Source organism: Chrysochloris asiatica, unplaced genomic scaffold, assembly GCF_000296735.1.
Source record: "Chrysochloris asiatica unplaced genomic scaffold, ChrAsi1.0 scaffold00048, whole genome shotgun sequence".
In the NCBI taxonomy this organism is placed as follows: Eukaryota; Metazoa; Chordata; class Mammalia; order Afrosoricida; family Chrysochloridae; genus Chrysochloris; species Chrysochloris asiatica.
This window is the reverse complement of record NW_006408566.1, coordinates 4,272,381-4,299,878: the sequence shown is the minus strand read 5'-3', so window position 1 is coordinate 4,299,878 and position 27,498 is coordinate 4,272,381. Positions and strand designations below refer to the sequence as shown.

At 38.5% G+C, this 27,498-nt stretch overlaps 1 protein-coding gene across 2 annotated transcripts in view; it reads right to left on the bottom strand.

Annotated features, from left to right (window-relative positions):
• The window catches only part of WLS (wntless Wnt ligand secretion mediator), a 166,830-nt gene that overhangs the window by 89,191 nt on the left and 50,141 nt on the right, over positions 1 to 27,498 (bottom strand). Inside the window, exon 2 of one of the 2 annotated variants that reach the window (XM_006862420.1) lies at positions 15,945 to 16,217. The exons of the other annotated variant lie outside the window; for it this stretch is intronic. Coding sequence (XP_006862482.1) covers positions 15,945 to 16,217 — 273 coding nt within the window. The remainder of the gene's footprint in view (positions 1 to 15,944; positions 16,218 to 27,498) is intronic. 2 annotated transcript variants of the gene reach the window in all.

The window sequence follows — 27,498 nt, the reverse complement described above, 5'->3', positions numbered from 1 at the left end:
CTGGTGGTGGCGGTGATGGCTGTGTCTGCAGCTGAAAAGCAAAAGGGGAGTGAGATTTTTACCTGGCTCTAAAGCTTGCCTGTGCGAAAACAGTCCTAACCCAGCTTTATGACTTCTTCCATTAAAAAGTTCATAGATGCCCTCCCGGTGGGAATACCACCATGCGAGAGGTCCAGATGGAAAAAAAATAAAATAAAAAAAAAGGAATGTAACTTCCAACCGCTGTATAATTCAAAGGACAAACTATGAGTCTCAAATTCTGAATTCCACATTCATTTCAGCATTAAGTATGTGATTTTTCAATTCATTTTCTTAAGGGTCTAAATCTAAATTTCTTAAGCTTTGTCATCAAGGCCATTCCATCAGCTGGCCCAGCTGGCCCCTCTTACTCTCAGGAGCTCATTTTTCCTCTCCAATATGGACACTATTGTACTGTCTAACAAATGGGCTTTGGGCTCTCCACACACATGTTCTTTCCCAGTATTCGATGGTAAAGAAATATGAGATTTAGTCCTGACTTTCTCACTCATAAACCAGGTGACCCTGGAAAAGTCACATAACTTCCATAACTTCAGTTTCTAGAGCTTGAAAATAGGAACCCTGATGCTGTAGTGGTTAAACACTTAACTACTAAGTTCAAATCCACCATTGCTCTACGTGAGAAAGACGTGGCAGTGTGCTTCTGTAAAGAGTCAACCTTGAAAACGCTATAGGGCAGTTCTGCTCTGTCCTATAGTGTTTCTATGAGCCGGAACTGACTCCACAGAAACACAAGAGCTTCAAAACTGATTTTCACAGTAATGGTCTCTTAGATAATGGGGGAGTTTGAATGTTGAGCATTCAGAATCTAAACAAACAAAAAATAAGTTGCCATCAAGTCAATTCCAACTCACAGTGACTCTATTTGTGTTACGGTACAATTGCTTCAAAGGCTTTTCATAGTTCTACCATTCAGGAACAGATCACCAAACTTTTCTTCCAAGGTGCTCTGGATGCGTTTGAACCACCAGCCTTTTGGTTAGTAGTCAAGTGTTGTGCTGCTCAGGGATTCTGCACTCAAAGTAGGCACACGGTGAATGTTTTCTCCCTCTGCCCTATTGCCTCTGCTTGATATTTTATCTTCATCCAAGTCTTTCTCATTGCCAACTCATTTCCCTTTCTTCCTTAACATTCTATTGCTCCAGAGGTTTTCTCCTAAACACCTCTGTTCCCATCTTGAATTTTAAGAATTTTAATCTACATGATAGTTTACAGTCAAGTATAATTAGATCATATCCAATGGGCACATTCACCAATGGATGTTGAGAATTTCACCCATTTTTTAATTTTCGGATGTTTTCCAAGTGCTTGTGTGCAGATCAACCTGTGATTTGGTACACAGAAGCAGTTAACCAGTTATTATTGATGACTCATGACGACCTTATGTGTCATAGCAGAACAGGTTCATAGATTTTCAAAGCTGTGACGTTGTGGATGCAGGTCTTCCATTCCCCAATGTTGCTGGAGAATGTATCCTGAATATTTACTGGGCCCTGGGCTGTGTTAAGCACTAAAAATACAAAAGTTCCTCCCTGGAAGAATTCAGTCTTACAAAACAGTATTCAAAGCAAAGCAGTAAAATTGTATTTAGAAATAATATTTGGACAGATAAAGACTTATCATTGTATCTTAAATCTTGAGCAAATGGTGAACACATACATACCAGAAGCTGAATAAACGAAAAGAGAGAAAGAAAGAAGTTAAGGGGCCTCACACAATACACTGCTAAACTATAAAAGATGTACCATCCCTAACGAAATTCTTTGAGGTTATTTCTACACTGACTCACCTAAAAACTGCTTCCTGTGTTGGTGTCTATGATACATTTTTTAATGTCAGACTAAAAATATATTCCCAGTACACCAACACTGTCTGCCTACCCAAGGACTAGAAATGAACACAAGGCAACACACAGCAAAGTAAAATACAACAAAACTCACTCATATCAACAAAGAAAGGTCCATCCTACCTGAACAGCATCTTTCTAAAGTGATTTGCACTTGAGGGTCTCTTAAGTCACCCATTACAAAGACTCTTTGGGTATTTCTGGGACTTTTGTAGTGCTGAAGAATTCTATGTGAGTCATGGACTCTGAGAGTCAGAATGATGAGAGCTAGTGGTCATCTTGGATAATTTCCCACTCAGAACAGGAAGCCACAGTATAGCACAATCAAGACACTCAAATGGGACCAAGGCACGGAAGTCCTAGATAGTTCCCAACTGGGAGATCTTGGACAAATCATTTCACGTCTTTAATCCTTAGTTTCCTCATCATGTCAAGAAGAATTATTGAGATGAAATAAATTTGATTACAAGTAACAACAGGATTTCAATCACACTAGCTTAAGCAGAAAAGGGGAAGAAATTAATGAAAAAGATTCAGAGGTATTTCAGGAAAGTGCTGGCAAGTTTGAAGGCCTGGAAGCAGACATAAGAAGTTGTCAGGAGTAAAGTCATCTCTTGTAGTTGATCACAATCACACTGCATAATCCTTCATATCCACTCTTCTCTCTGTATCCATGGGTTTCTCTCTCTACCAACCAATGTTTTCTGCTTCTCCATATACCTGGTGAATGACGGCTGCCTCAGGTGGCTCTCAGTTTAAGTGCCAATAAAGAAAGGCCTAGATTTGTTGAATCGCATTGTTTACAAGGTAGAATATGATTAAAGACCCTTGGGTCAAGATCCCATCCTCCTAATGCAGTTAAGACTGATGGTTTACGTAGATGTCTACTTAGCAGGGGTGATAGAAGTCAACTCTCTGAAAGAATAGGGCTAGCACGTCCCACAAACAAGACAAAACACAACCTATAGGGCAGAAACCAATGGCTAGCTGAGAAAACCTCCAGGTTCTATGGTACAAAAGTGCTTTATAAAGAACACACTTCAGTGTAAGCTATCATTATGCATCACCATTATCCCCTCAGTCAGTTTCTGCCTGACCATTACCAGTGACCCGACTTGCAAACCAGTGCTCTCTACTTGCAGAGACAGTATTTTCATTGAATAACGACTCCAATTATTAGAACTCTCTTTCCTATGTTGAGAGTAACTTTTCTTAAGATACTAAATTTAAATATTTAGTATCTTAAGAAAAGTAATCTTCTCCATCCTTACCATTTAAGAACACATGATCTGGCTGGTTAGTCAAGCTTATTGTTGTTGTTGTTGTCAAGTGCTGTCAAGTCGATTCCGACCCATAGCGACCCTGTATAGGGGTTCCAAGGAGCAGCTGGTGAACTTGAACCGCCGACCTTGCAATTCAAATGGCTTTGCAGTCTGGCGCCTTAACCCACAGCACCACACCAGGACTCTTAGTCAAGCTTAGCCTGTCCTTTATAGTCATAAAATTACTAATAGACAAGAGATGAAAAAAAGATTATTTGGACAATTATTTTAGGAAACAACCTAGGTTGGAACAATTAAAAAAGCCATAACTACTTCTTCTTTTAAAGCATTAATACTATCTCTCTTACAGACACTATGAGAGTGCTTCAAAAAATTTGTGGATTAAAAATAATAGAACTTCACCCCTAACTTTTCAAAGCCCACCCTTATTACAATAAACTCGACTATCTCTAATGTCAGTCAGTGTACAGACAGTAGAGGTTGAGGAAAATGTACAGGTTCCCCACCCCCACCCCTCCAATTTAGAGTCTACAGAACTTTTGCAAATAAAATTATTGATTAACAAAGGACTTATCTACCTACATCTAACTTTATCTGCATTGAAATACATACTCCAGGAAACAGCTTTCCTTTATTTTTCCTTTGGTTATCCAAAGTGAAGTTGTGATTCCTTATAAAAACAGCTCACATTACCTATGTTATGACTGACTGGCATTTACATATGGACAATAAGATCCAAACTGTAATGGAGAGCTAAAACCACAAAGTACATTCTATATACTGAGGAGCGGCACTGTGGGCTAACGCAATAGACCACAAGGTCAGTTTGAACCACAAGGCTGGCGGTTCAAACTCACCTGCCACTCCTTGAAAACCTATACAGGGTCGCTATGAATGGTAACTAACTCAATGACTCAACGACACTTAACTACAACAACAACATACACTGGGGATGCCATCACAGAATCTGGGGCAGCTGTCTGCTATGCTGTTCGTATTATTCAGTGATGTCACTAGGTGTTTATTTTAGCAACCAGGATATACTTGTTATGGATGCAAAAAAGACTCTCCTCATTTACATTCTAACCTCAGAGCAGGAAATGAGACTTGTAAGTGCTCTGCAGCTGTGGCACTATAAACAGGACTAAACTGCTTCCTTGTCTACATTCTAGATTGCATTAAATTCCCTGAACTACAGAATGGGAGATTTTTTTAAAAAGGAGAAAATAAACCATTTTAGAAAGACTAGCTCAATTTCTATCTTAGAGTATTAGAGGCCACTGATTTGGTAAAAGGCACACTGACCCACACACTGTTAATGTATAAAGAAGAGATTTGCGGCACTGTAGCATAAAGCACTAGACCACAAGGTCGATTTGAACAACACAGTCAGCTGTGCAAACTCACCAGCCATTCCTGTGAAATCCTATGCAGGGTCACTATGAGTTGGAACTGACTCAACAGCACTTAACAGGAACAACTCAGGACTCCTGTTGCGGAGCTGTAGGTAAGCACTGCACTGCAAACCGAAAAATCGGTGGTTCAAACACGATTCTAATCCATTCGGTATCTCCTTGCTTTGTTTGAACGACTGCCTCTGGTCTGTGTAAAGGTGCCGAATGAGTACAATCAAATGTTCTGGAATACCCATTCTTCACAATGTTGTCCAGCGCTTGTCATGATCCACACAGTTGAAAGCCACTGCATAGTCAATAAAGCACAAATAAACATCTTTCTGGTACTCTCTGCTTTCAGTCAAGAGCCATCTGATGTCAGCAATGATATCCCTAACTCTGTGTCTTCTTCTGAAATCAGCTAGAGTATCTGGCAATTCCCTGTTGACTGTTGCAGGCGTTTTCAAATTATCTCCAGCAAAATTTTACTTGCCTGTGATTATTAATGATATTGTTCAATGATTTTTGCATTCTGTTGGGTCACCAAACGAAATGTTGGGCACAAATATGGATCTCTTCCAATAGGTTAGCCAGGGAGCTGTCTTCCAAATTTCTTGGCATAGGTGAGTGAACCACATCAGTTTGTTGAAAAATTTCAATTTGTATTCCATCAATTCCTGGAGCCTTGCTTTCCCCCCAATATCTTCAATACAGTTTGGACGCATTCCTTCAGTAACACTGGTTCTTGATCATATGCTACCTCTTGAAATAGTTGAACATTGACCAATTGTTTTTGGTACAGTGACTCTGTGTGTATGCATACTTGGCACATATGTAAAATGTGTTACATCTATAAAATATGTAAGTAAATGTTACATAGATTATCAGGGGGATCCTCTTAACCCGTGAACTCTCAGATGGACTTCCTAGCTAAAATTCTTAGACCAACAACACTCTAATAATGCTTCCAGTGCTAAACATCTGTGATAACATGATAGATGTTTATAAAGTATTTTCTGCAAATTGTTCAACACAACAAACCAGTGTTTTGTAAAGACTAGAGATCAGCCCAATGCAATAGATTTATTAATGCTTAATTGACCAGTAAGCCAATGGATTATTGAGAGAGGCAAGATAAACCAAACTGTAAATATTATATAAAACCTTGGGGTGGTTCTGGAGAAGCCTGGCTCTTGTTTCTAGATTCGATTCTTTCACTTGGAAATACATTACACAAGCGTTAGAGCCAGATATAGCGATCTAGAAAGCTTTAAGTGTTCATGAGCAAGTAATTTGCTTCTTAATAATCACACCCCAAATAAAACAAAGCCAAAAGTTCCCACGCTCCTGCCAATGCAAACATGTTCACAATGGTTAGTTTCAAAGGAAGAGCAGTACAAATGTGCCTGAAGATTCATTCTTTCAAAGGTAAACACAATCTATGAATGAGAGTGAGCAAACAGCATGTCACCAACCCTTACTATACTTTGTTAATCAACAAATTGTTGTTGTTCTTGTTAAGTGCCATCAAGTCAGTTCAGACTCATAGTGACCCATGAAGGGTTTCTAAGGAGTGGTTGGTGGGCTTGAACGTCTGACCTTGTAGTTAACAGTCTAGTGTTTATCCTACAGCTCCACACCAGGGCTCAAGATCATCAAATATGAGACTTCAGAAAATGTATGGAAAAATTCCATTATCTTTTAATTCAATTTTTCCACAAAGTTTTTGAAGCCCACCCCCCATACAGTCTTCTAAGATTTTACAGCATCTTTCTATCCCAAGTTAGTAAGCAAGATTGTTCACAGTAGTAAACTCTACTTTCTAGCCTTCATTTAAGTGACTCACAGCTCTATAAATGGGTTAATGTGCTGGACTGAAAGGTGGATTTGAACCACAAGGTCAGTGTTTCAAGCTCAACAGATACTCTGGAAATCCTATATAAGGTAGTTATGAGTTGGAACCAACCTGATGGCACTTAACGACAACAAAAGTAAAGACAATTTAATGATGACGTAAAAATGTTTGTCTGTACCAGCCTATCATAAAAATTATTCATTCAGAATATTTCTTATAAACAGGGACTGTAACATGGTCATAAAACAAAGAAGGCCTCTTTTTTCATAGGATAGGAGTAAAGATAGTGATGAAAATATGGGGTAACAATTCTTAGTAGTTGCTTCAACACATTTCGTGAACATGGACCATCTGCTGAAGCATGGTAATCTAGTGGTTCAGTAGTAGGATTATTATCTTCCATGCACGAGTCTGAGTTCAATTTCCCTGTTGATACAACTCATGTGTAGCCACCACTTGTCTCAGTGGAAGCTTGTGTATTGCCTTTATGGTGTGAACAATTTTTAGCAGAATTTGCAGACTAAGATGGAGATTGGTTATGTGCTGTGGAGTCAGTTCCAACTCATAGTGACCCAGTACAGGGTTTACTAAGGCTGTAAATCTTTACGGGAGCAGAAAGCCTCCTCTTTCTCCCATGGAACAGCTGGTAGTTACTAATCAGGCTGCGAACCGATGGAGATAGATTAGGAAAAAGCTTATCTACTTTTGAAAAGCAGTCAATGAAAACCTTAGGAATGAGAACAATCCAGTCTGTAACCGATCATGAGGATAGTGCAGGATTGGCAGCATTTTGTTCTGTTGTGAATAGGGACCCCATGAGTCCAGGGTCGACTCTACAGTGGTTAACAACAAATACCATATTACCAAAGGTCTATTCTATCATGGCAGTTATAGCTTCTGTTGGTGTATACAATTCCTCTGCCTCACTAACTTCTTTTTGTGGACTCTGTCCCCCCGACTGTTGTTGTGGGGTGCTATCGAGTCAGTTCTGACTCATACACAGAAGGAAACACTGCCCGGTCATAGGCCATCCTCACAATTGTGGTTACATTTCAGTCCAGTGCTACTTCCACTGTGTCAATCTATCTCATTGGGGTTTTCTTCCTCTCTTTCATAGACCCTCCACTTTACCAAACATGATGTCCTTCTCTGGGGACTGGTCCCTCCTGAAATCATGTCCAAAATATGAAAGATCAAGTCTCACCATCCTTGCTTCCAAGGAACATTTTGGCTGTGTTCTCTCAATACACATTTGTTTGTTCTTCTGGCACTCTAAGGTACTTCTTATATTCTTCTCTAACACCATAGTTCAAATGCATTGATGCTTCTCCCGTCTTCCTTATTCACTGTCCAATTTTCACACACATATGAGATGACTGACTGTTGTTATTTATTGGTTCAGTGATAAGATTTTTTGTTTTCTTTACATGGAGCTGCAACCCATACTATAGGCTGTGGTCTTTGATTTTCATCAGTAAGGATTTTAAGTCTTCTTCACTTTCAGTAAACAAGGTTGTATCATATACATATCACAGGTTATTTAATGAGTCTTCCTTCAATCCTGATGCCACATTCTTCTTCTTGATACAATCCTGCTTCTCAGATTATTTGCTCAGCGTACAGATTGAATAAGTATGGGGAAAAGATATAATGCTGACACACACCTTTGCTGATTTTAAACCATTCAGTATCCCCTTGTTCTGTTCTAGCCACTGCCTCTTGGTCTGTGTACAGGTTCCTTATGAACACAATTAAGCTTCAGTAAATCTGGATTGAAGAACCATACAGGATTCCTTATATTTCTTCCTTCTACAAATCCACCCCTTCATCATTTTGGATAATGTAACAGTTTATTTCTACAATCAATAAATTGTTCCTTTTTTCTACCTAATTGTCTGTACTTGTGTCTACTTAACATTCCATAATAGAGGCACAAATGAAAGGGCACAATCAATTTTACAAGTTAAGCTATTTTCTTCCAGGACACTTGGGCACAGAACTTGAAAAGTGACTGGGTAATAACATCATTCTAACTATTTTCTTTTACTAGAAAGATGTTTTATATTAAAGCTTTCAATCTAGGGATAAACATTACTCATCACTTATAGAAATAATTCCACCATGTAATTAGCCAATTGCAATAATGCAACAAGCAAGTAAAACTTAACACTTGATTGTAGGGAAAAGCAGAAGGCTTAAAGCAAAATATAAAAGATTTCATTAGCTAGAAACCAAACAGAGTTCTGGCTTTCCCTGACTTCATGACATTTGCCAATATTTTTTCAGTCTAGGGGTTTGTGATACCCTCTGAAAGTCCTAAGTTTGCTAGCTAAAACAGAAAAATATATCTTGACATTTTCTGCATATGACTCATGGTATATCTATTTCAACAACCTGTGGAAATGAAAACTGGGGGAAGATGTAAAAAAAGTTTATGTCTTTGATCTCTGCACCTATATTCCTCAAAAGAAAACCCCTGTAGACTCGGGATATGCTAAGAATGTGACTTGCAATTAAAATCATTAGATTAACATTCCGTTAGATGTGGGCATCATTTTAGCCAAATCAAACCTGTGTTTCCCAAATGTATGTAAGTAAAACCTATGAGAGCCAGAACTCCATGGGACTGCCTTGTCTTCTGGGTCTCACGTGCACTCCACCTTTGACAGGGTGGAGTCTTGCTGCTTTTTCTATTACTACTGTTATCATTGTTAAGTGCCGCTGAGTAGGTTCCAACTCATAGTGACCCAGGGTTTCAGAGGAGAGGCTGGTCAGTTGGAACTGCAGACCCTATTAGTGGAAAATATTTTGAGTTTTCCTTCTCTGACAGGTTGCCTTCTATGCATTTTCCAGCTTTTGTAAGTTTCCTGTACATAAATTGTATTAGCGAAAATACACTTTAAAAAGAATAGTTTAAAGTTTGTTGTTGTTGTTAAGTGCCGTCGAGTCGGTTCCAACCCATAGCAACCCTGAACAGGGTTTCTGAGGCTGTAAATCTTTACAGGAGCAGAAAGCCTCCTCTTTCTCCCAGCTGGTAGTTTCAAACTGCTGACCTTGCGATTCGCAGCCCGATTCGTAACCACTACGCTACCAGAGCTCCTTTTTAAGGTCTATAGTGAAGACTAATACTAGGGACATACACACGCCTTAGAATTATCAACCATTTGAGTTCACCACAAGGACAGCATTTGACACAGAACAAAGTTCAGAAGATTGTGAGGTCTGGACCAGTTTTCTGCTCCCAGAAGTGGTAGAAAATGCTAAGTCATCAGATGAGACTGGTGTGGTACTGTAGGATCATCATCAGCTGCTCCTTGGAAACCCTATACAGGGTTCCTATGAATCGAAATGAACTTGATGGCACGTAACAACAATATTTCAAAAGAAAGAAGAAAAAATTTACCACCATTTAAAAGTTTAAGTGGGTACTGTTTTTCATACATCACAGAACGATACTGTAGGTTTTCAGAATATTTAGAGAATGATGAAAAGTAGGGGTTCTGTAAAATTAGTTTTAAAAAAATAGACTTTATTTTGTAAAGCAATTTTAGGTTTACCAAAAGTACAAGAGGTTCTCATATACTCCTCTCCCAGACACACAGTTACTCCTATTCATGTGGTACAAATGCTATGAATTATGAGCCAATATTCATAAATATCATTATTATTATTAACTGAAGTCCACAGCTTACATTATGGTTCACTGGGCTGTACAGGGTTTTGACAAATGCCTAATGACACCTGTCCACTATAACAGCACTATAACAACACAGGTTAAACTTTGAATTACATGATTTTACATAATATGCATGGAATATCTTTTTTCTCAACAATCAAGTATAATATACAGATTTTCCAATCAATTCTATTACTGTAAATTATCCTATAATGCCATCATTTTACTCCCAAAGGCAGCAACCAAATTAAATCCTGGAATTGATGAAACAAGATCCAGGTAAATCTATGTTGTTCTCATATTCTGAGAAGTTTTCAAGATCTCAAATCCTAGCAAAATCTGTATCGATTTTAAATTGAAGGGTTTAAATGGAATAAGCATTTAACCCTAAGTGACTTAGAAGCCATTAAAATATGTAGTCCTTAGATTATTTTATCTGCTCAAGGACTCTTCAAAGGTAGGTGACCTTTGTTGGCTATCCCAGCTCCAATTTCATAATTTCAGAGACTAGATGTGAAATCTCTTCTCATTGTTTGAATCTGAAACTCATTTCATAGACACTTGAAAAAGTTTAAAGAAAAATATAGGCTTAGTGCTGACTTTCCTTTAACTTAGGGAAATATTGTTACGAGTGAATTCTTTGATAAACAGGGAGTCATCCACAAACATCTTGTTCACTACACTCCCAACCTATTTTCTTCTTGTTCCTTTTTATTCTGTCAAAAAGAAATCCAGAGTAAAGATCCTTTTTGTTGTTGTTGTTAAGTGAGCATGCAGTCTTGAGTGTCAATACCATGACCAGAAGAAAACCTAGACCCTCTGAATTTTACAAATACAATTAAAATAAATATATGTATATACATATCTGTATCAATCACTATCAGACAGCAAAGACATAACCTCACTTCTTTAATTGAAACTTTGCTCAGTGCTCACATTTTTAGAGGGTACATTCAGGAAACAAATCCAACATGAAAATTTCTTACACGAAAGTCAGCAGCCCCACATTTTCCTCTCACCTGTGGCTACTGCTCATTGATAGATTTTTTGAAATTCTTTTATTGAAGACTATACGGTGTATCACTGTGGTTTAATGCGTCAGGCTGCAAAGCTGTTTGATTTGCAAAGTTGGAGGTTCAAGTTCACCAGCTGCTCCTCAGAAACCCTGTACAGGGTCGCTATTGGTTGGAATCGACTTGACAGCAACAATATGGTTTCAGGTATGTTACACATGTATCGTGGGAGTTATCAATTATATGGAGCCCTGGTGTGGCACTGTAGGATAAGCGGTTCAGTGGTTCAAAAATAAGTCAGTGGTTCAAACCCACCAGGTGCTCCTCAAAAGCCCTGTACAGGGTAGCTATGAGTCGGAACCAATTTGATGGCACTTCACAACAACAAATCAGTCATATATACCTTGTTTCCTTTTTAGTTTGTCTCTAAGTTAAGTCTGTGTGCTACTAGAAACTTAAGGATGAGTAAGCGTTTGACAAGGATATTTATTTGTGGGAAGGAGATGGTCAGGTAGATCAATATGTGCAAAGGTGCAGAAAGAGAAAAATCTCTAAGCATGTATAAGGAATAAAATTATGTCTGCGTGAGGATACAGAGAATGTGTGTATATTAGCAGTGAGAGGTGAGGCTACAAAGCAGCCTTGGGCTAGAATGAAGACTCTGAATGCCAAGTACTATTTGTTAGTCATTGAAAGTGTTGTGAACAGAGGAAAATTACAGCTATGCTTTTTACTGAAGATTAATCCTTGGTGAACTATCTAAGGCGCAGAAATAGGAACTGAAAAGAAGGCTTAATTTCAGAAATAAGACTGAAAGTAACAGATCATTATAAGAGTTACTTTTTACTAAGTACTTACTATGTGCTAATATGAGCTTTACATAAATTAATGTATTCCTTGGAGTGATTTGGTTAATTAGACATATTATCTGTGTCTTACCAATGTGTTTTACCAATGAGGGCTCAGAGAGGTTCTAAAACTTGCCCAAGTTTGCAGAGCTTGTGAAGAAGGTGAAGACATTTAAACTCATCTCTGTATGACTCCCAAGCCCACGCTTTATCCTATCACCCTATCTGGATGATACCACATTCAAATGAAACCCCAGGTCCTTTTGACAAATATACCAGCAGAATAGGCAGCCTCTACGATGGTCGATCCCCAATGGTCAATATTTTCTGTATCCCTGCCCTTGTATACCCCTCCTTGAGTGTGGGCTGGGCTGAATGACTAACTAGTAGTGAGAAAATATAGCAAAAGTGATGGGAAGTCACATTCAAGGTTAGGGTATAAGGAAACCTTGGCTTCTGTTTTGGGCACTCATGTTGTCTCTGAATGTCTTTTGAATCTCTCACCAGGGGGAAGTCAGCTGCCATATGTGAGGCAGTTCATGTAGGAAGGGACTGAACCTGCCAACAAGAGCACGGTCGGGAATGAATCCTTCCCCTCAGTCAAGCCTTCAAGCCTTTAGATGATACTTTGCACAAGGTAATAGCTTGGTTGAATCAGAGACTCCCAAGCTGATCTGTGCCAGGTTCCTGATGCAAAGAAATAAGGAGATAATAGTATGTGCTTAATTTGCTACATTTTGGAGTCGTTTGTGCTGGGCTACAACAATTATATATATTTTTTTTATTACAGAGCAAACATTTTCTTTTATGCTTGGTGTTAGGAGAAAGGAGTCTGTTTAGCAGATGCTACCTGGAATAAGTCATAGGCAACCAGCCAAAATAACAAAATGCTGTGTCTTCGACCTCAGCCCTAACACCTAAGTCAATCTATCTATCTTGCCCTGCCATGATTACTATCCTTGTTCTTCTCTTAAGTATATTTTTAGAAGTAGGAATACCTAAACTCAAACCTCAAGATGCCTAAGATAGTTCTAACCTCTTAGTTTTAAACCTCATAGAAGCTACTTTCCTTCTCGATGCTCACACATTACATTACACAGTACTCTTATTATATAGCACATAACTCATTCTTTCTTTTTTGAAGGGTTAAGTAGCTGTTTTCCAATCACCCTCTTGCCTTATAGGAACCAGGTCTTGCTCATTCTTGTGTCCTTAGCACCTAGTTCTTATTAATCCATTGTTGGTCTTGAACAAAGTTTGAATGAATGAATGAATGAATGAATGAATGAATGAATGAATGAATGAGTCGATGGGCAGGACAACAGGGAGCCTGTCAGGGGACACAGGAAATAGAACTTGAATGTGCCAGGCTATTGTACAATCTGGACTTTCAAATCAGCCATTCCCTTTTCCTATAATGAGTTTCCACTTTCTCCAACTCTTTGCTAGGCTTTTCTCTCTTTACCACTTAAACTTCTTTTCCCTGATCCCTACACATGCACACACACTGCCCATGAAACCTTCCCTTTCTATACTCGGAAGCCTTCTTTTTATGCTCCCACTGCCTGCCATGCATACCTTGTCAGAGCACCTTGCACACTGTACTTAATGATTGGTCTGTTGGTCTGTCGCTTCAACTTCATTATAAGCTCCTTGAAGATCAATGACTTTTGCATCAACATCAGATACTCAAAAACAATTTGCGTTATCAGTAGAAGACTGAATGCATAGGAAAAAGAAAACTGTGTTCTGGGAAATTATTTTATGATAATTTCTTGGTTACTTCCATAAAAGATGTCAATCAGACACATATACTGCTCTGATACAATTACTATCATTGTATACATCAAGATTGCAGATAAGAGATAAGAACTTTTTAAAAGTGCTTTAATCCAAGGACAGATCCCAGGCAGAGCTGTCTTCAGCATTTTTTTTCCCCTTTATTCCTCTCATCTTTGATACCCTGTTTTGTTAAATATTGTTTTCTACCTTCTCAATCTAAGATTCCCTATACTGTTTCTCCAGGTAACCAGATGTGGATGTGCCTCCCAGAAGTCTTCTCTACACATCCAGGAAATGTTTTCTGTTCCATGCCCTCAGAGTCCTCATCTGCAACTGGGTAAACTAAGACAATAACCTTTGTTGTTGTTGTTGTTAAGTGCCTTCGAGTCGATTCCGACCCATAGCGACCCTGTACAGGGTTTCCGAGGGTGTAAATCCTTACGGGAGTAGAAAGCCTCATCTTTCTCCCGCGGAGCGGCTGGTAGTTTCGAACCACTGACCTTAGGTTCGCAGCCCGATTCGTAACCACTACGCTACCTAGATTAGTATAAAATTAACTGCTTAAAAACTGCTGCTCCTCTTTTTCTTTTAAGATGATGAATAATGTATTACATAACAGCCTCTACGAATGGACAGTTAGGTAGTTTCCAATTTCTTGCTATCGCCAACAATGTTTTTACATATATCTGTACACATGTACAAGTAAATATTTATTTGGCATTGGTTATATTTTGGAAACGGCCCATGCGTGCCAACCAATTGAAGTCACAGATACAATTCCATCATCTTTGAGGCTCAAAGTCCTTACTATTATGGATCATTTATCAAACCTTCTTTCAATCTTCCCCCTAAACAGATGACAATGAGGCCATTAGAACTCTGAAACAGATCTCTGTCTAGAAGATGGAGGAGCTGCAGGAAAAGGAGTCATAGTGTGGGCCAGACCAGAGACAAGGGTGAAGTTGGCTCAGCAGGTTCCACTCACTTGCCCTTCCAGTGAAGGTCCAAGAAAGTGAGGCTATAAATGCATTCCTTCACTGCAGTCTACTTCTGGGCTCATTACCACTTTCTTCAAGTCCAGCCTGCTCCATGGAAGATGTTTCCAGTTCATTTTTCACTTCCTAATCTCTCTGACTGGTTGCTATGGTGATGTGTTCCTCAGTCCTCAAATAGATGATGTAAATGGGATGCTGCAGGACAGGGAGGCCCTCCCAGACTACTGGAGGTAATGCTACTTTTTCCAGGGATGAGGAGTAGAAGAAGGGCTTCTACCTATCCCATTCTTCACACTCCTTACACACCTGTTTCTTTGTGTCGACACACCTCCTCTCTGGGTTCCCCTCTCCTGAGGACATACCCAGCCCATTTGTGAGGGAGCTGCTAGTGCCCCCATTATAATCCTATGTGTCTAGGAGGGAAAAGAGGTTGTTACTCTCATTTTGAAAAGACCTGTTTTACTAAGGTGATGGCTTTGCTTAAAGCCTAGTGGGAGGAGACATTTTTAAACAGGGGATCTTTCTAGAAGCCCGCAAATCACTGCATTCAGGTGAATTCTCTGAGAAAATCAAATTTGAAGCATGTAACATTAAAACACATTATTTTGTGATTATAAAATGGTTACATGTTTACAACAAAAAAATCTGCAAAATGTAGACATTTTAGAGATTGTAATATTGCATGGTGGTTAGGGAAGGGCTCTAAACCTAGGCTGTGAGTGTTTGGTCCTAATTCTCCTGCTCTCTAGCCTTCTGGCCTTGGGTAACCTAACTGATGTCCAAGTTTTCCATCTAGAACATGAAATAATAATGAGACCCACCCCTAAGGTATTGCGAAGAACATTAAGTAGGTTAAATGCATGGAGCTTCCTCAGAAAAGTACCTAAGTGAGTAGTACCAAACCCAAAACCAATGCCACTCTTGTTGAGTCAATTCCAACTCACAGCAACCCTATAGACAGAGTAGAACTGCTTCTTAGGGTGTCCAAAGCCATAAATCTTTATAGGAGCAGACTGATACATGTTTCTCCCAAGAAGCAGCTGATAGATTTGAACCACAGACCTTTCGGTTATCAGCTCAATGCTTAAACCCAGTAGTTAATATTCGTCAGCTTTTATTATGATCATTTTTATTGTTATTAGAACTGGCTCTGAAAGAACCCAAGGGGGGAAATTCCCAAAGGCAGGAAAAAGAATGAGAACAGTGCACTTACGGATTTGGTTGTTCAGCTTGAATGCAATGTCCAGCTGTAGGATAAACAGCATGAATTGGAACCAAGGACTCATCTCCATGGATGGAAGGGGAATGTGGACAGAAAACACAATGTCATTGGCTTGGATCTCCTTTGTAATTGCTTCATTGAAGTCTCGGATCTTGTCACACTGGTTGGGTCCCCAAGGCATTAGCCATTTTGTCTTGTGATGGTTTTTGTGGGTATCCACACATTTTACAGACATGTAGGACACTGCTGTTGTAGGCCCAGGAGCTGAAATGAGAATGTTTTTCTGTTTTAGACACATCTACTGACGTGATTATTTCTAGCTAATATTCTTTCCACTACTGTCATCTCTCCACTTTTAAATTTCTTGAATACTTTCTTCTATAACTTGGGATTGGTCAAACGTAGGGATTTATCAGATCCAGACGAGGTCCATCCATGATGGCAAAAAACCTGTTGCCATCAGGCTGACTCATGGTGGCCACAGGTATGAGAGTACACTGGCCACATATTATCAGTCCTTTCTTCCATGAGTGGGTTTGAACCACCAACCTTTAGTATAGTAGTTGACCAACCTGTGACCACAAGAGATGTCATAAAAGTATACCCAAGAGTCTTCCCATTGTGTTTTCTATTACTCTGAACCAGTTTGGTTCAGTTATCTCCTCACTCCAAAAAGACGCCACAAATCAATTCTGCTATGGTTTCCACCTGTCTGAGGGCCTAGAAAGAGCTGGATGCTCCAGAGAACAGAGTCTCTGAAGTTAGGAAACCTGAATTTGAAGCCTGGTTAAACAACTTAACTGTCAGTTAAATTTAGGTAAGTCAATTAAATATATTTTAGCTTCAGGACCTTCATCTGAGAAATGAGCTGACTGCTGTCTAAGACAATCCTTCACTCTAAAATTGTATAACATTGCTTTTGACTGAGAGAAACAACTATGTTGACCTCAGGATCCACTTAGTTTGACACCTATTAATAGATCATTGGAACTCAAACACTGACTGATACTTTAGAAAGAGTACAAAAATCGACCCAAACACTTCATGAGGTAAAGTCAACTTAGCAATGGTTACACTGTGAATCTTCAAAATATAGGAAATGTATTTCCAATACCCCAGTTGAGGGTAGTAACCACTACTGGAAAAATTATCAAAATAAGATGAAATTTCTATGAGTGTGCATTGAAATAAAATTTATAAATGAACTAAGTTGTAAAAAACTGTAAAATACACACATATTAAAGACTATTTTTGCAAAATAGGATCATATCATATATAGTTGGGAGCCTTTTCTTTTCATTCACTTTTAAAAACAGCGTAACACAGAGGTAAACTACAACAGCTCAGGAGAATCAACCAGTTTGGTGTCAAATCTTGGTTCTCTTGTTTTTAACTGTGTCAGCACTAATCCATGCCAGAGAAGTTTGGGGTCAGTTACCAAACCTGTCTGTATACTAGTTGTAATATACATAATGATGACATGACAATTATAGTATCTACCCATGACCCCAAGTCACTGTCTTCTAAATCAAACAAGTTAATGTACAAAATGTATTTAGAACAGTGCTTGAGTACAAAGAATGTCTAAAATTAATATTAGCTATTATATTAGAAACATTATTTATATAATCAACATTTTAAATTAATGGTTCCCAAATATTCAATCACAGAGTAGTAAACATTAATTTAACTACTCCCACATTGGCTTATAAAAACTTCCAATAAATTCTTTTTCTAATATTTTTTGCTAGTAACTTAACTTTTCCATCTCTGGCCTGCTGCCTAAATTTATTTGTGGCATTTTTAAAATAGAAACAAGTTTGGTATTTTATATCAATCTCTCTTTTCCTTTTTTTTTTTTTTGTTTCCCCTTCCATGCTTTTGTCTGGAAGAAGGCCTTCTTTTTCTCCAAACTTAATAAACAGCCAACTATATCAACTTTTGGAGTCTTGGTGTGGTGCTGTAGGATTAATACTTGACTGCAATGACGGTTCAAACCCACCAGTTGCTCTTTGGAAACCCTACAGAGTCCCTGTGAGTTGGAACCAACTCAATGACACTTACCAACAAAAACATATCAACTTATAGTTATCTTTTTATAACTTTGTTGAAAAAAAAGTTTCAGTGTTTCATAGATCTGGAATTATTTTGCTCTATGTTGAGATGAGATTCTAATTTAATTTTTCCCTCATTATTAAAATTATCTTTTACTGAACAAAACTTCCTTTCTTGCTGATTTATATCACTTTTATTTTAAATATAAATACCAATATTTTTGTTCATTTGAATAAATCTTCTAGCCTCAAAAATCTTTTGCATAATTTAAAAACTTGAAAATAATTCTGAACAATCTACTTCATTTCATGGATTCAAGTATCATTTAATGAGCCAGCATAACACTGTTTTGAATTCTGTAAATTAATGGTGCCTATTAATGTCTGACAGAGTAATCTCCCTCCCCTAGTTGATTTCAAATGTACATTCTTTTTCTGATTTTTCTGTTTTGAAATTACATTAAAGCCATTTTGGTGGAATCTGCATCTTTTCCCAAGATTTGTCTTTCCATCTAACAACACTGACTGTTTCTCCATTAACAGGAGTCATTTTATATATCTTTGAAATTTTTCATAGTTTTCTTCATGTAGACCCTGCTAGGACAACATATTTTTATAACATTTTTATAAAAATTTTCTCAGAAAGTTGGCAGTGAATGGAAAACATTATAAATTATGGTTTATGTACATATTTTAAAGAGCACTGGTAGCATAATGGATTACAAGCTTGGCTGCTAATCACAAGGTCAGCAGTTCAAATCCTCCAGTTGCTCCATGGAAGAAAGATGAGGCTTTCTGCTCCCATAAAGATTTACGGTCTTAGAAATCCTATACAGGGTTACCATGAGTCAGAACCGACTCCATGGCACACAATACCACAATATATGTTTTAAATATATTTAATTCTGTGCATAAAATACCTAACAAACTGTGTTTATACACCTTTTCTGAACAAAAGCCATCTCTTTTTAAATAGTGATTAGTGTAAAGCAGAAGTCCTGGTGTGAAGGTGCAGGTAGGATAGCCACTAGACCGCAAGGTGGGTTTGAACTGCAAGGCTGGTGTTTCAAACTCACCATCTGCTCCTCAGAAACCCTACATAATAGGGTTGCTATGAATCAGAACCTACTCAATGGCAGTAACAGCAACAACACAACTGTGTAAATAAAGCAAGAGAAAGTCATACAGGAGACTAAGCAGTTTATTATTTATATCCATCCCTAAATATCTATTTGAATGGTAAAATTTGAAGATCTCAACACCCTCATCAGCTGCCAGTGACTTCATTCTGACTAATGTTGTTAACTGCTGTGGAGTCCTTTCAACTCATAGTGACCCTGTATAGGGTTTCCAAGGAGTGGCTGGTGACTTTAAACCACCAACCTTGTGGTTCAAGGTGACCTTGTAGTAGTGCTTATCCTACAGCCCCATACCAGGACTAACAGGAATTGAAAAAGGAGTTCTGATGTGGTACTATAGGATAACCACTAGACTGCTAACCGTAAAGTCATTAGTTCAAACCCACCAGCCATTGCTATGTGTTACAACCAACTGAACGACACTTAACAACGACACAGAACAGTGTATAGCTGCTTATTAGGGTGTCCAAGACTGTAATTCTTTACAGGAGCAGATACAGCCTCATCCATCTCCCATGGGTAGCTGGTGGGCCTGAATTGCCGATTTTGCAGTCAGCAGCCCAACACTTAATCTATTACACCACCAAGGCTCTTTCTCATCGATATACAAGCAGTAAAACGTCATATTTGCAGAAACTTACCAAAAACTTAGCACAATTGAACTTTAGCAATAAGATATTCAGTGTAGTATTCTGAACTCTACAACACAGAGTCACCACTAATCCATGCTAGGGAAATTTTTCTTTAAAATTCAACACTGTATCATTGAGACTTTTATACCAAATCTATCTAAAATCAGACTCTGGCTTATTATTAGAAGTATGAGTCAATCAAACTTTGGTTATGCTGACTCAGCTAAATGCCCACTGACATTACTAAGACCAAATGGCACACTGAACTGAAACTTCTTTAATGTGGTTAGAGAAATAAACAGGGAGACAAAAGTCATGAATTCTATTTTTGACTAACAAACTCAAACTGATGATTTGCTGCAGAAAATAGTTACTACATTTTAAAACTTCTATTCTTCCAAAATGAACTAACCTTTTTTCTTTCTTTCCTTCCTTTTGAAAAACAAGTCTCTTACTCCTCAGCTCAAAATGAAAAATAACTAGCTGAGTTTCTCAGTTAAGCTCCAAAACCACATTCCAAACTTAATAACAGAGAGTCTGAACCTTATACAGACACAAAGGCTCAGTGTGCATTTTTAATGGACACAGTCAACGCCTGCCTTTGTAGTGGTCTGCACTATTTTTTTTTTTTTTCTTTCTTTCATTAGTTTAGTTTCTTGCATGGAGAAAAAAATAAATCCTAGGAATACTAATATTTTCATAAATGTCATGGCAATGAACTTTGAGAAGCCTCAAGTACATCTCAAGCTATACTACCAGAATCACAATTGTTTTTATTTACTTGAATACATTAATTCTCTAGTGTCAAAAACATTTTGCATAACTTAAAACTCTGAAGATAATTCAATATTTTCTAGTGCCCAAAAGGCAAAATGCTTGTAGAGCTTGAGAAAGCAAATAAGACACTAGGCTAGACAGACAGTTACTGTTCTACCAATAATATGCTTACAGCTTCAGATAACTTTCTACTTTCTACATAAAGAAACCGCCACAAGTGAATTCCCAGTTGTAGAAAGTATTATCAAAGTGAACTAAAGGCAAGGCTTAAAGCTAGCAGCTGGTTGTCTAACAGAGATGGTGGTGGTATTAGCTAAAGCCAAAATTATGATACATAGAGCATGAAACAGTACCTAGAAAATTTTTTTAAAGCTTTAAATGAAAAAGAGAAGGAAAGGGGATTTATTATAAGGAAGAGTAAAATGAAGGAACTTTAAATTATCTGCAACCTTTGAACAAACCACAATCACCTCGCTGACAGTAAATGTAATGAAGGCCATACTTAGTCATCAGCGTGGTTCTAGGGATTAATAGAGTTTGTGTATTTAATAAGGGAATGGGTGGATTCAGGTCAACAAACTGAGTCATGTTTGCTCAGGTGAAAGCTAAATATAATCATTCCCCAGTATTCCTAGGATAGCAATGCAGTATCATCCAGCTGCCCCAGTACGCATTATAGAGCCCCTCAACCCATCACAGAGAGCCCCAGTTTAGCTCTGTTGGATAAGGACTGGACAGTAAACACAAGGTCAGCAGTTCAAACCCACCAGCCACTCTTAGAAACACTATGCAGAGTCACCATGAGTCGGAACCCACTCTTAAAAGAACATAACTACAACCACCCATCATGGAAAGGTCAGAGGTTCCAAACCACCAGCTAACTGTGGGGGGAAAGACCAGTCAATCTAATGCCATAGAGTTCAGCCTAGAGCCCGATGTGGAAAGCCTACTCTATCCTATAGGATTGCTATGTCAGAGACAATTCAATGGCATACAGCACCACCATGACCCATCCAGAGCACACCGTTTGTGGAAACAAATGGGCAAAAAGCAATTTCTATATCAACACAATTTAGCAGACAGAACATTGACCAAAAATTAATAGACCTAGTCACTGTGAACTGGTTAACTTATAGTAGGTTAAGACAGCACTTAAAGTATACACAGAAGCTACAAAAACCACGAGCCACTCTTCGAAAACACTTGCCTATTTTCACATGTGGTTCTCTTTACTATGTCAAACACTGGCCATTGTTTGGAAGACCCCCAGCAAGATGGATTGGCCAAGTGGCAGCATCAATGGGCTCAAGCATGGCAACAATAGTGAGATTGGCCCAGGATAGGGCAGTGTTTCGTTCTGCTGTGCATAAGGTCTGCTGTGCATGAGTCGGTACCAACTCGATGGCACCTAACAACAACAACCTGCACTTCAACACAGTCATTTTTGCATACACCTCTCCACTACTCACACCAAAAGAAAACCCACGACCCTTTGAGTTGACCCAAATTCATAGTGACTCTAAGGACAGAATAGAACTGTCTCATGGAGGTTTCCAAGGCTGTAAATTTATATGGACACAGACTGCCTCATTTTTCGCTCAGGGAATGGCTGGTGGGTTCAAACTGCTGACCTTTTAGTTAGCAGCCAGCTAGCATCACCAGGACTCCACTATAAAGCAATGAATTTTGAAATGTAACACTACATGCCGTTTAATTTTAGGATACAAAATCAGTAAGCCTTCTAACAAATTCACAGTTGTAAAGAACTGCCCAAACACAGTGGTCTTTTTGAAAACACAGTGGTCTCTCAATTGACTAAATTACTGAAGCTGACACTACATTCAACAAATGTCTTAAATACCTACTATGTGCCAGGCACTGTGTTAGATGAAGTCAACCAGTCAAGTTGGACATACAATTAATGGAGAAAAAAGACAATAAATAAATAATTAGTGGAAATATTCATTACAATTGTGGTGTTTGGTATAGTTATCTTGACATTAACCTAAAAGAGAGCAATAGTCAAATATGTGAGGGGTTATTGTTGTTAAGTCCCGTTGAGTAGGTTCCAACTCATAGCAACCCTGATAGGGTTTCTGAGGCTTTTTGCGGAAGTACGAAACCTCATTTGGGAAAATAAGTGAAATGAATTTACTAGAATGAGGTCAAAAACTGCAGTGATCATTACTATGTAACCTCAGATAAAAATAAAAGTAAATAATGACTAAAATTGTACTTCTTTTCAAGGAATACTCATTGAGTCCAGTCAGTTTCCTGTTATCTCATTTCAAATGGCTGTCCAGTCTACAATTTACTATCCAACCAACCACAACCAGCTATCATGCTCAAAGTTGAGTCAACAGCAAATCATTAGCCCCTAGTCCCTCCAAAACCTGTAATTAAAGAGTTAGTCAGAGATACATGACTTGGTTACCTCCTGGAAAAGTTAAAATGAAACTAAAACTGTTGACATGACACATGATCACCATTTATGCCTAAAAAAGATGATTGCTTTATTACAACTACAGAAGGTTCCTTTAGCAATTCTCTAGGGACGTGTGGCACTATAAGACAAGAACTGAGCCACAAGGTCTATTTGAACCGCTAGGTTTGTGGTTCAAACTCACCAGTTGCTGCTCAGAAACCCTATACAGGGTCACTATGAGTCAAACTGACTTGACGGCACTTTAAAAATATTCTTATTGTGCTGTTAACTGTGCTAACTAGAAATCAAAAGCAACAGTGCTAGGCCCTGAATTGCTCATGGTCTGGTGTGGGAGGCAGACAAGTTGGTGGAGTTTCATCCAAAGCAGAGAGGGCTGGGGGTGGCTGCTTGTAGGAGGCCTTGAAAAAGAGCAGATGTTTGTCAGGGGGAAAAGGGAGAGAGGGAGTAATATATAGTAAGTGATAAAGGAAGAGCAGGTGCCGGGTTAGTGAATACCTGGAAAAAGCACATTTTCTAAAGATGGTTGTGTTTCAGTATTAAAATTTTAAGAGACCACTTAACAGGTGAGCATCCAGAACTGCTCCTACCTATGTTTGCCCCTCACTTCCTCCAACCACTGGAATAGTTCTGCTAGAGTAGTTTGGCTTCTATTTTGTGTATTTTTTTGCTCCACTCTATAAAAACCAAAGCAGATGACAAGTTGATTCAGACTTATGATGGCGCACATGTGTCAGAGTACAACTGTGCTCCACAGGGTTTTCAGTGGCTGATTTTCTGAGGAGTAGATAGCCAGGCCTTTCTTCCAAGGCACCTGTGAGTGGATTCAAACAGCCAGGCCTTTGGTTGGCAGCTGAGCATGTTAACTGTTGCACTACCCAGGGACTCCAGCTTCCCTCTATAAAAGGCAACAAGAAAAAAAAGCACCCACCAGTTACAGTGGAGTCCATGCTCACTCATGGTGAGCATCAGAGGGGTTTTGATGGCTAATTTTTCAGAAGTTGGTTGCTAGGCATTTCTTTTGAGGCAAGCCTGGGTCGACTCAAACCTTTAACTTTTTGGTTAGCAGCTGAGAGTACTAACCATTTGCACCGCCCAGGGACTTAAAGAAGGAATAATAAAGAGATACTTGGGATCCAGGGCCGACAAATAACAAAGAAGTTGTATTTTGGAAAATGTCTCCTTCTTAGACACATATTTCTATCTAATGAACCCACTGCCATTGAGTTGGTTTTGATGCATATCGACCCTATACAGGGTTTCTGAGATTATGAGACTATAAATCTTTATGGGAACAGATCACCCTCATCTTTTTCTCCCTCAAAGATGCTGGTGGTTTTGAATCACTGACCTCATGGTTAGCAGTCCAGTGCTTATCCTATAGCACCACAAGGGCGCCTACATTTCTCTCCTATAACAAGTTACAGGAGCTCTGGTAGTGTAGTGGTTACAAATCGGGCTGCGAACCTCAAGGTCAGCAGTTCGAAACTACCAGCTATTCTGCGGAAGAAAGATGAGGCTTTCTGCTCCCGTAAAGATTTACAGCTTGGGAAACCTTGTACAGGGTCGCTATGAGTCGGAACCAACTCCACGGCACATGACCACTAACCACCACCATAACAAGTCACAAAACCAGACTTGAAGGCGGCAGCTGTGAGAAGAGAAGACAGGAGGGTGGTCTGGGTGGGAAAGGAAGAAGCTCCGCCTACTAGGCCCTAAACCAGGCTTTCAAAGGGCCTTTGAAGTTTCAATCATCAGGTAATAGTCTTCACCTGAATTAGAGGAAGAATGTCTGCCTTGTGACAAAGATGATATTTAAAGAATGAATCTGCTTCAGGCTACAAGGGGAAGGAATGTGGAGTACAAACCAGTTAAAAGGGGAATTCAGCTTTATAAGCATTGATTATTGGAACCTCAGTTTGAAAAAAGTAATGACTAGGAAAAGTGGTCCAAGATTTCAGAAATATTTTAGAGAATTTTGTTTTTACCATCATATTTAGCTAACATAAAATGGCAGCAAAACTATACACATTGATTCAAAAACAGGAAACTTTTGGCAGATACGCTTGCTCTCCAGACTCAAGAGAAAAGTCAATTTAACTTTTCTTACATTTTTTAAAACAAACCTTATAGTTTACAATTTTCTGAAGCTAATACAGAATGCCCTAAATTTGATTTAACTTATAAAATCGAATGTTGTTGTTATGTGGCATCAAGTCAGTTATTCATTCATAGCAACCCTGTAGAGCTTCCAAGGAAAGGCTGGGGGTTTGAACCGTTAAACTTGTAGGTAACAGCCCAGTGCTTAGTCTCCAGCACCACACCAGGACTAGACTCAGCTTAAAAATCTGTTATCAAAAACAAAGCAAAACAGATTATCTGTCATCGTCTTTGTACCAGGGAAGAAAATGTGAATGTTTAGTATATTTATTTACCTATAGTTTTATCATTTCATTTATTTATTCTCTACTTTCTCCACAAAAGATTTTGGGCTACTAGAAACTAAGTGTTAGACTTTATTAGAAAAATAAATGGGATTAATTTTAAATTATACACTTAATGTTTGTGGGATCACTAAAATTTACTTGGCCTATATCTATACTTGGAGTCCTGGTGTGGCAATATAGGATAAGCACTGAACTACAAGGTCAGTTTGAACAGAAAGGTCAGAGGTTCCAGCTCACCAGCCGCTCCTTGGAAACTCTATACAGGGTTGCTATGAGTCAGAACTGACTCAACAGAACTTAACAACAACAGCATGCTCTCTACTTGCAAAAGTCGAGAACACAAACAAGATCTGGGTAATTTAAACCACCCCCAGCTTTACCTCACGCTCGCTGGTAGCGTAGTGGTTACAAATTGGGCTTCGATCCTTAAGGTCAGCAGTTCGAAACTACCAGCTGGCTCCGTGGAAGAAAGATGAGGCTTTCTGCTCCCGTAAAGATTTACAGCCTCAGAAACCCTATACAGGGTCACTATGGGTCGGAACCAACTCAACGGCACTTAACAACCACAACAGCCTTATCTGAAATATAAAACTAAGTGGTCCAACTCCATTACTCTGCAATATTGAGACAACCTCCACTGTCAGGCTATGAATGGAATTTTAAAAGAATAAAAAATTACATACCCAAATTGGTTCTAAGCATTACCTACCTGAATATTTATGCTTGCCTTAATAAGACTGTATATAAATTTTATTGGAAACTTAGGCTGTTGGGGAATTTCAGAATTTACTTAGACTTTTTTTTTGATGTGCAAAAACGGAACAGGGAGAAAGAAAACATGTTTGGTAGAAATCAAGGAGACTAGATGAATTCCTATTGTTTATACAACTATAATTTTCATCTAAATACCCCCAACATACTCATTTAACATGAAAGAATCTTCACAGTTAAACTTAGATATTAGTTTTCAATGTGTTAATATTGAGCTCCCTTATTCAGAGATTATTATTTGTCTTTCTCAAGCTCAAAAGGCTCTATTGGTTAGTTCTGGTCAAATGGAAGCCTGTGGCATGTATTTTTAGGTCTTAAATATCCAGATCATATGAATGGCTTGAGTTATGAGATCTTGGACAACTAGTAATTCTTCAAGCCACTTCTGCTAACTCAAGGTCAGTTCCTAAGAAATATTTTTTAGTATCTGCCACAGTATGTATCTAAATGTTAGAATGTCTCATACGGGTTGCTTCAAAAATTTCAGCTACAAAAACAGCTTAAATATTTTGTCGAACTGACTTAATGTTAAGGAATTAACTGATTCCGTCTGTTAATTCCTTTACTGAAAATGCTCAGAAATCAAGCACTCATTCTACCCATTACTTACTTCAGAGATGAAATTCTCCTATATTTCAACCATGCCTATTAAATCTTACTAGGTTACTAAATGAAAAGTTATTTTGCATCTCCATCCCAATTACTGGAAAATTAAAACTTAATCTGCAGGTCCCCAATCTGGGAGAAGTGATTTTTTTTTTTTTTTAATTATTGTGGCTACATCCAAGTGTGTGTAATGGGGTGCTCTTAAGTGAAATGTAATTCATTCTTCCCAGCAGTTTTCAGTAAGTAGCTAATTATGCTAACATCTGTTCTAGGAAAGTGAAATATTTAAATACAGCAGAATATTCCTCCCCACTACCACTAAAACACACAAACACACACACAAAAATACACACACACATACCTACCTCATAATAATCTGTACTGCACATACAAAAATTTGAGCACTTATTTAAAAACAGTTCCCTAAAATTTAAATGAATGAAAACATGACAGTCATTTTGACAGCAATGTCTCAGAATTTGAGCAAACACTTGTGTAAATTCATTCTCACTCAATATTGAAAAATAGCGCATGTTTTCAAGTTAGGCTGAGGAGGATTTTAAATACTTGGCCTACAACCTCAATTGTGCTGGAGCCAACCATGTTATGTAGCAGTTTTGAAGAATAGAAGAATTACTTTATATTTGTCAGATTCCACACAGCAAACAAGCAGTGT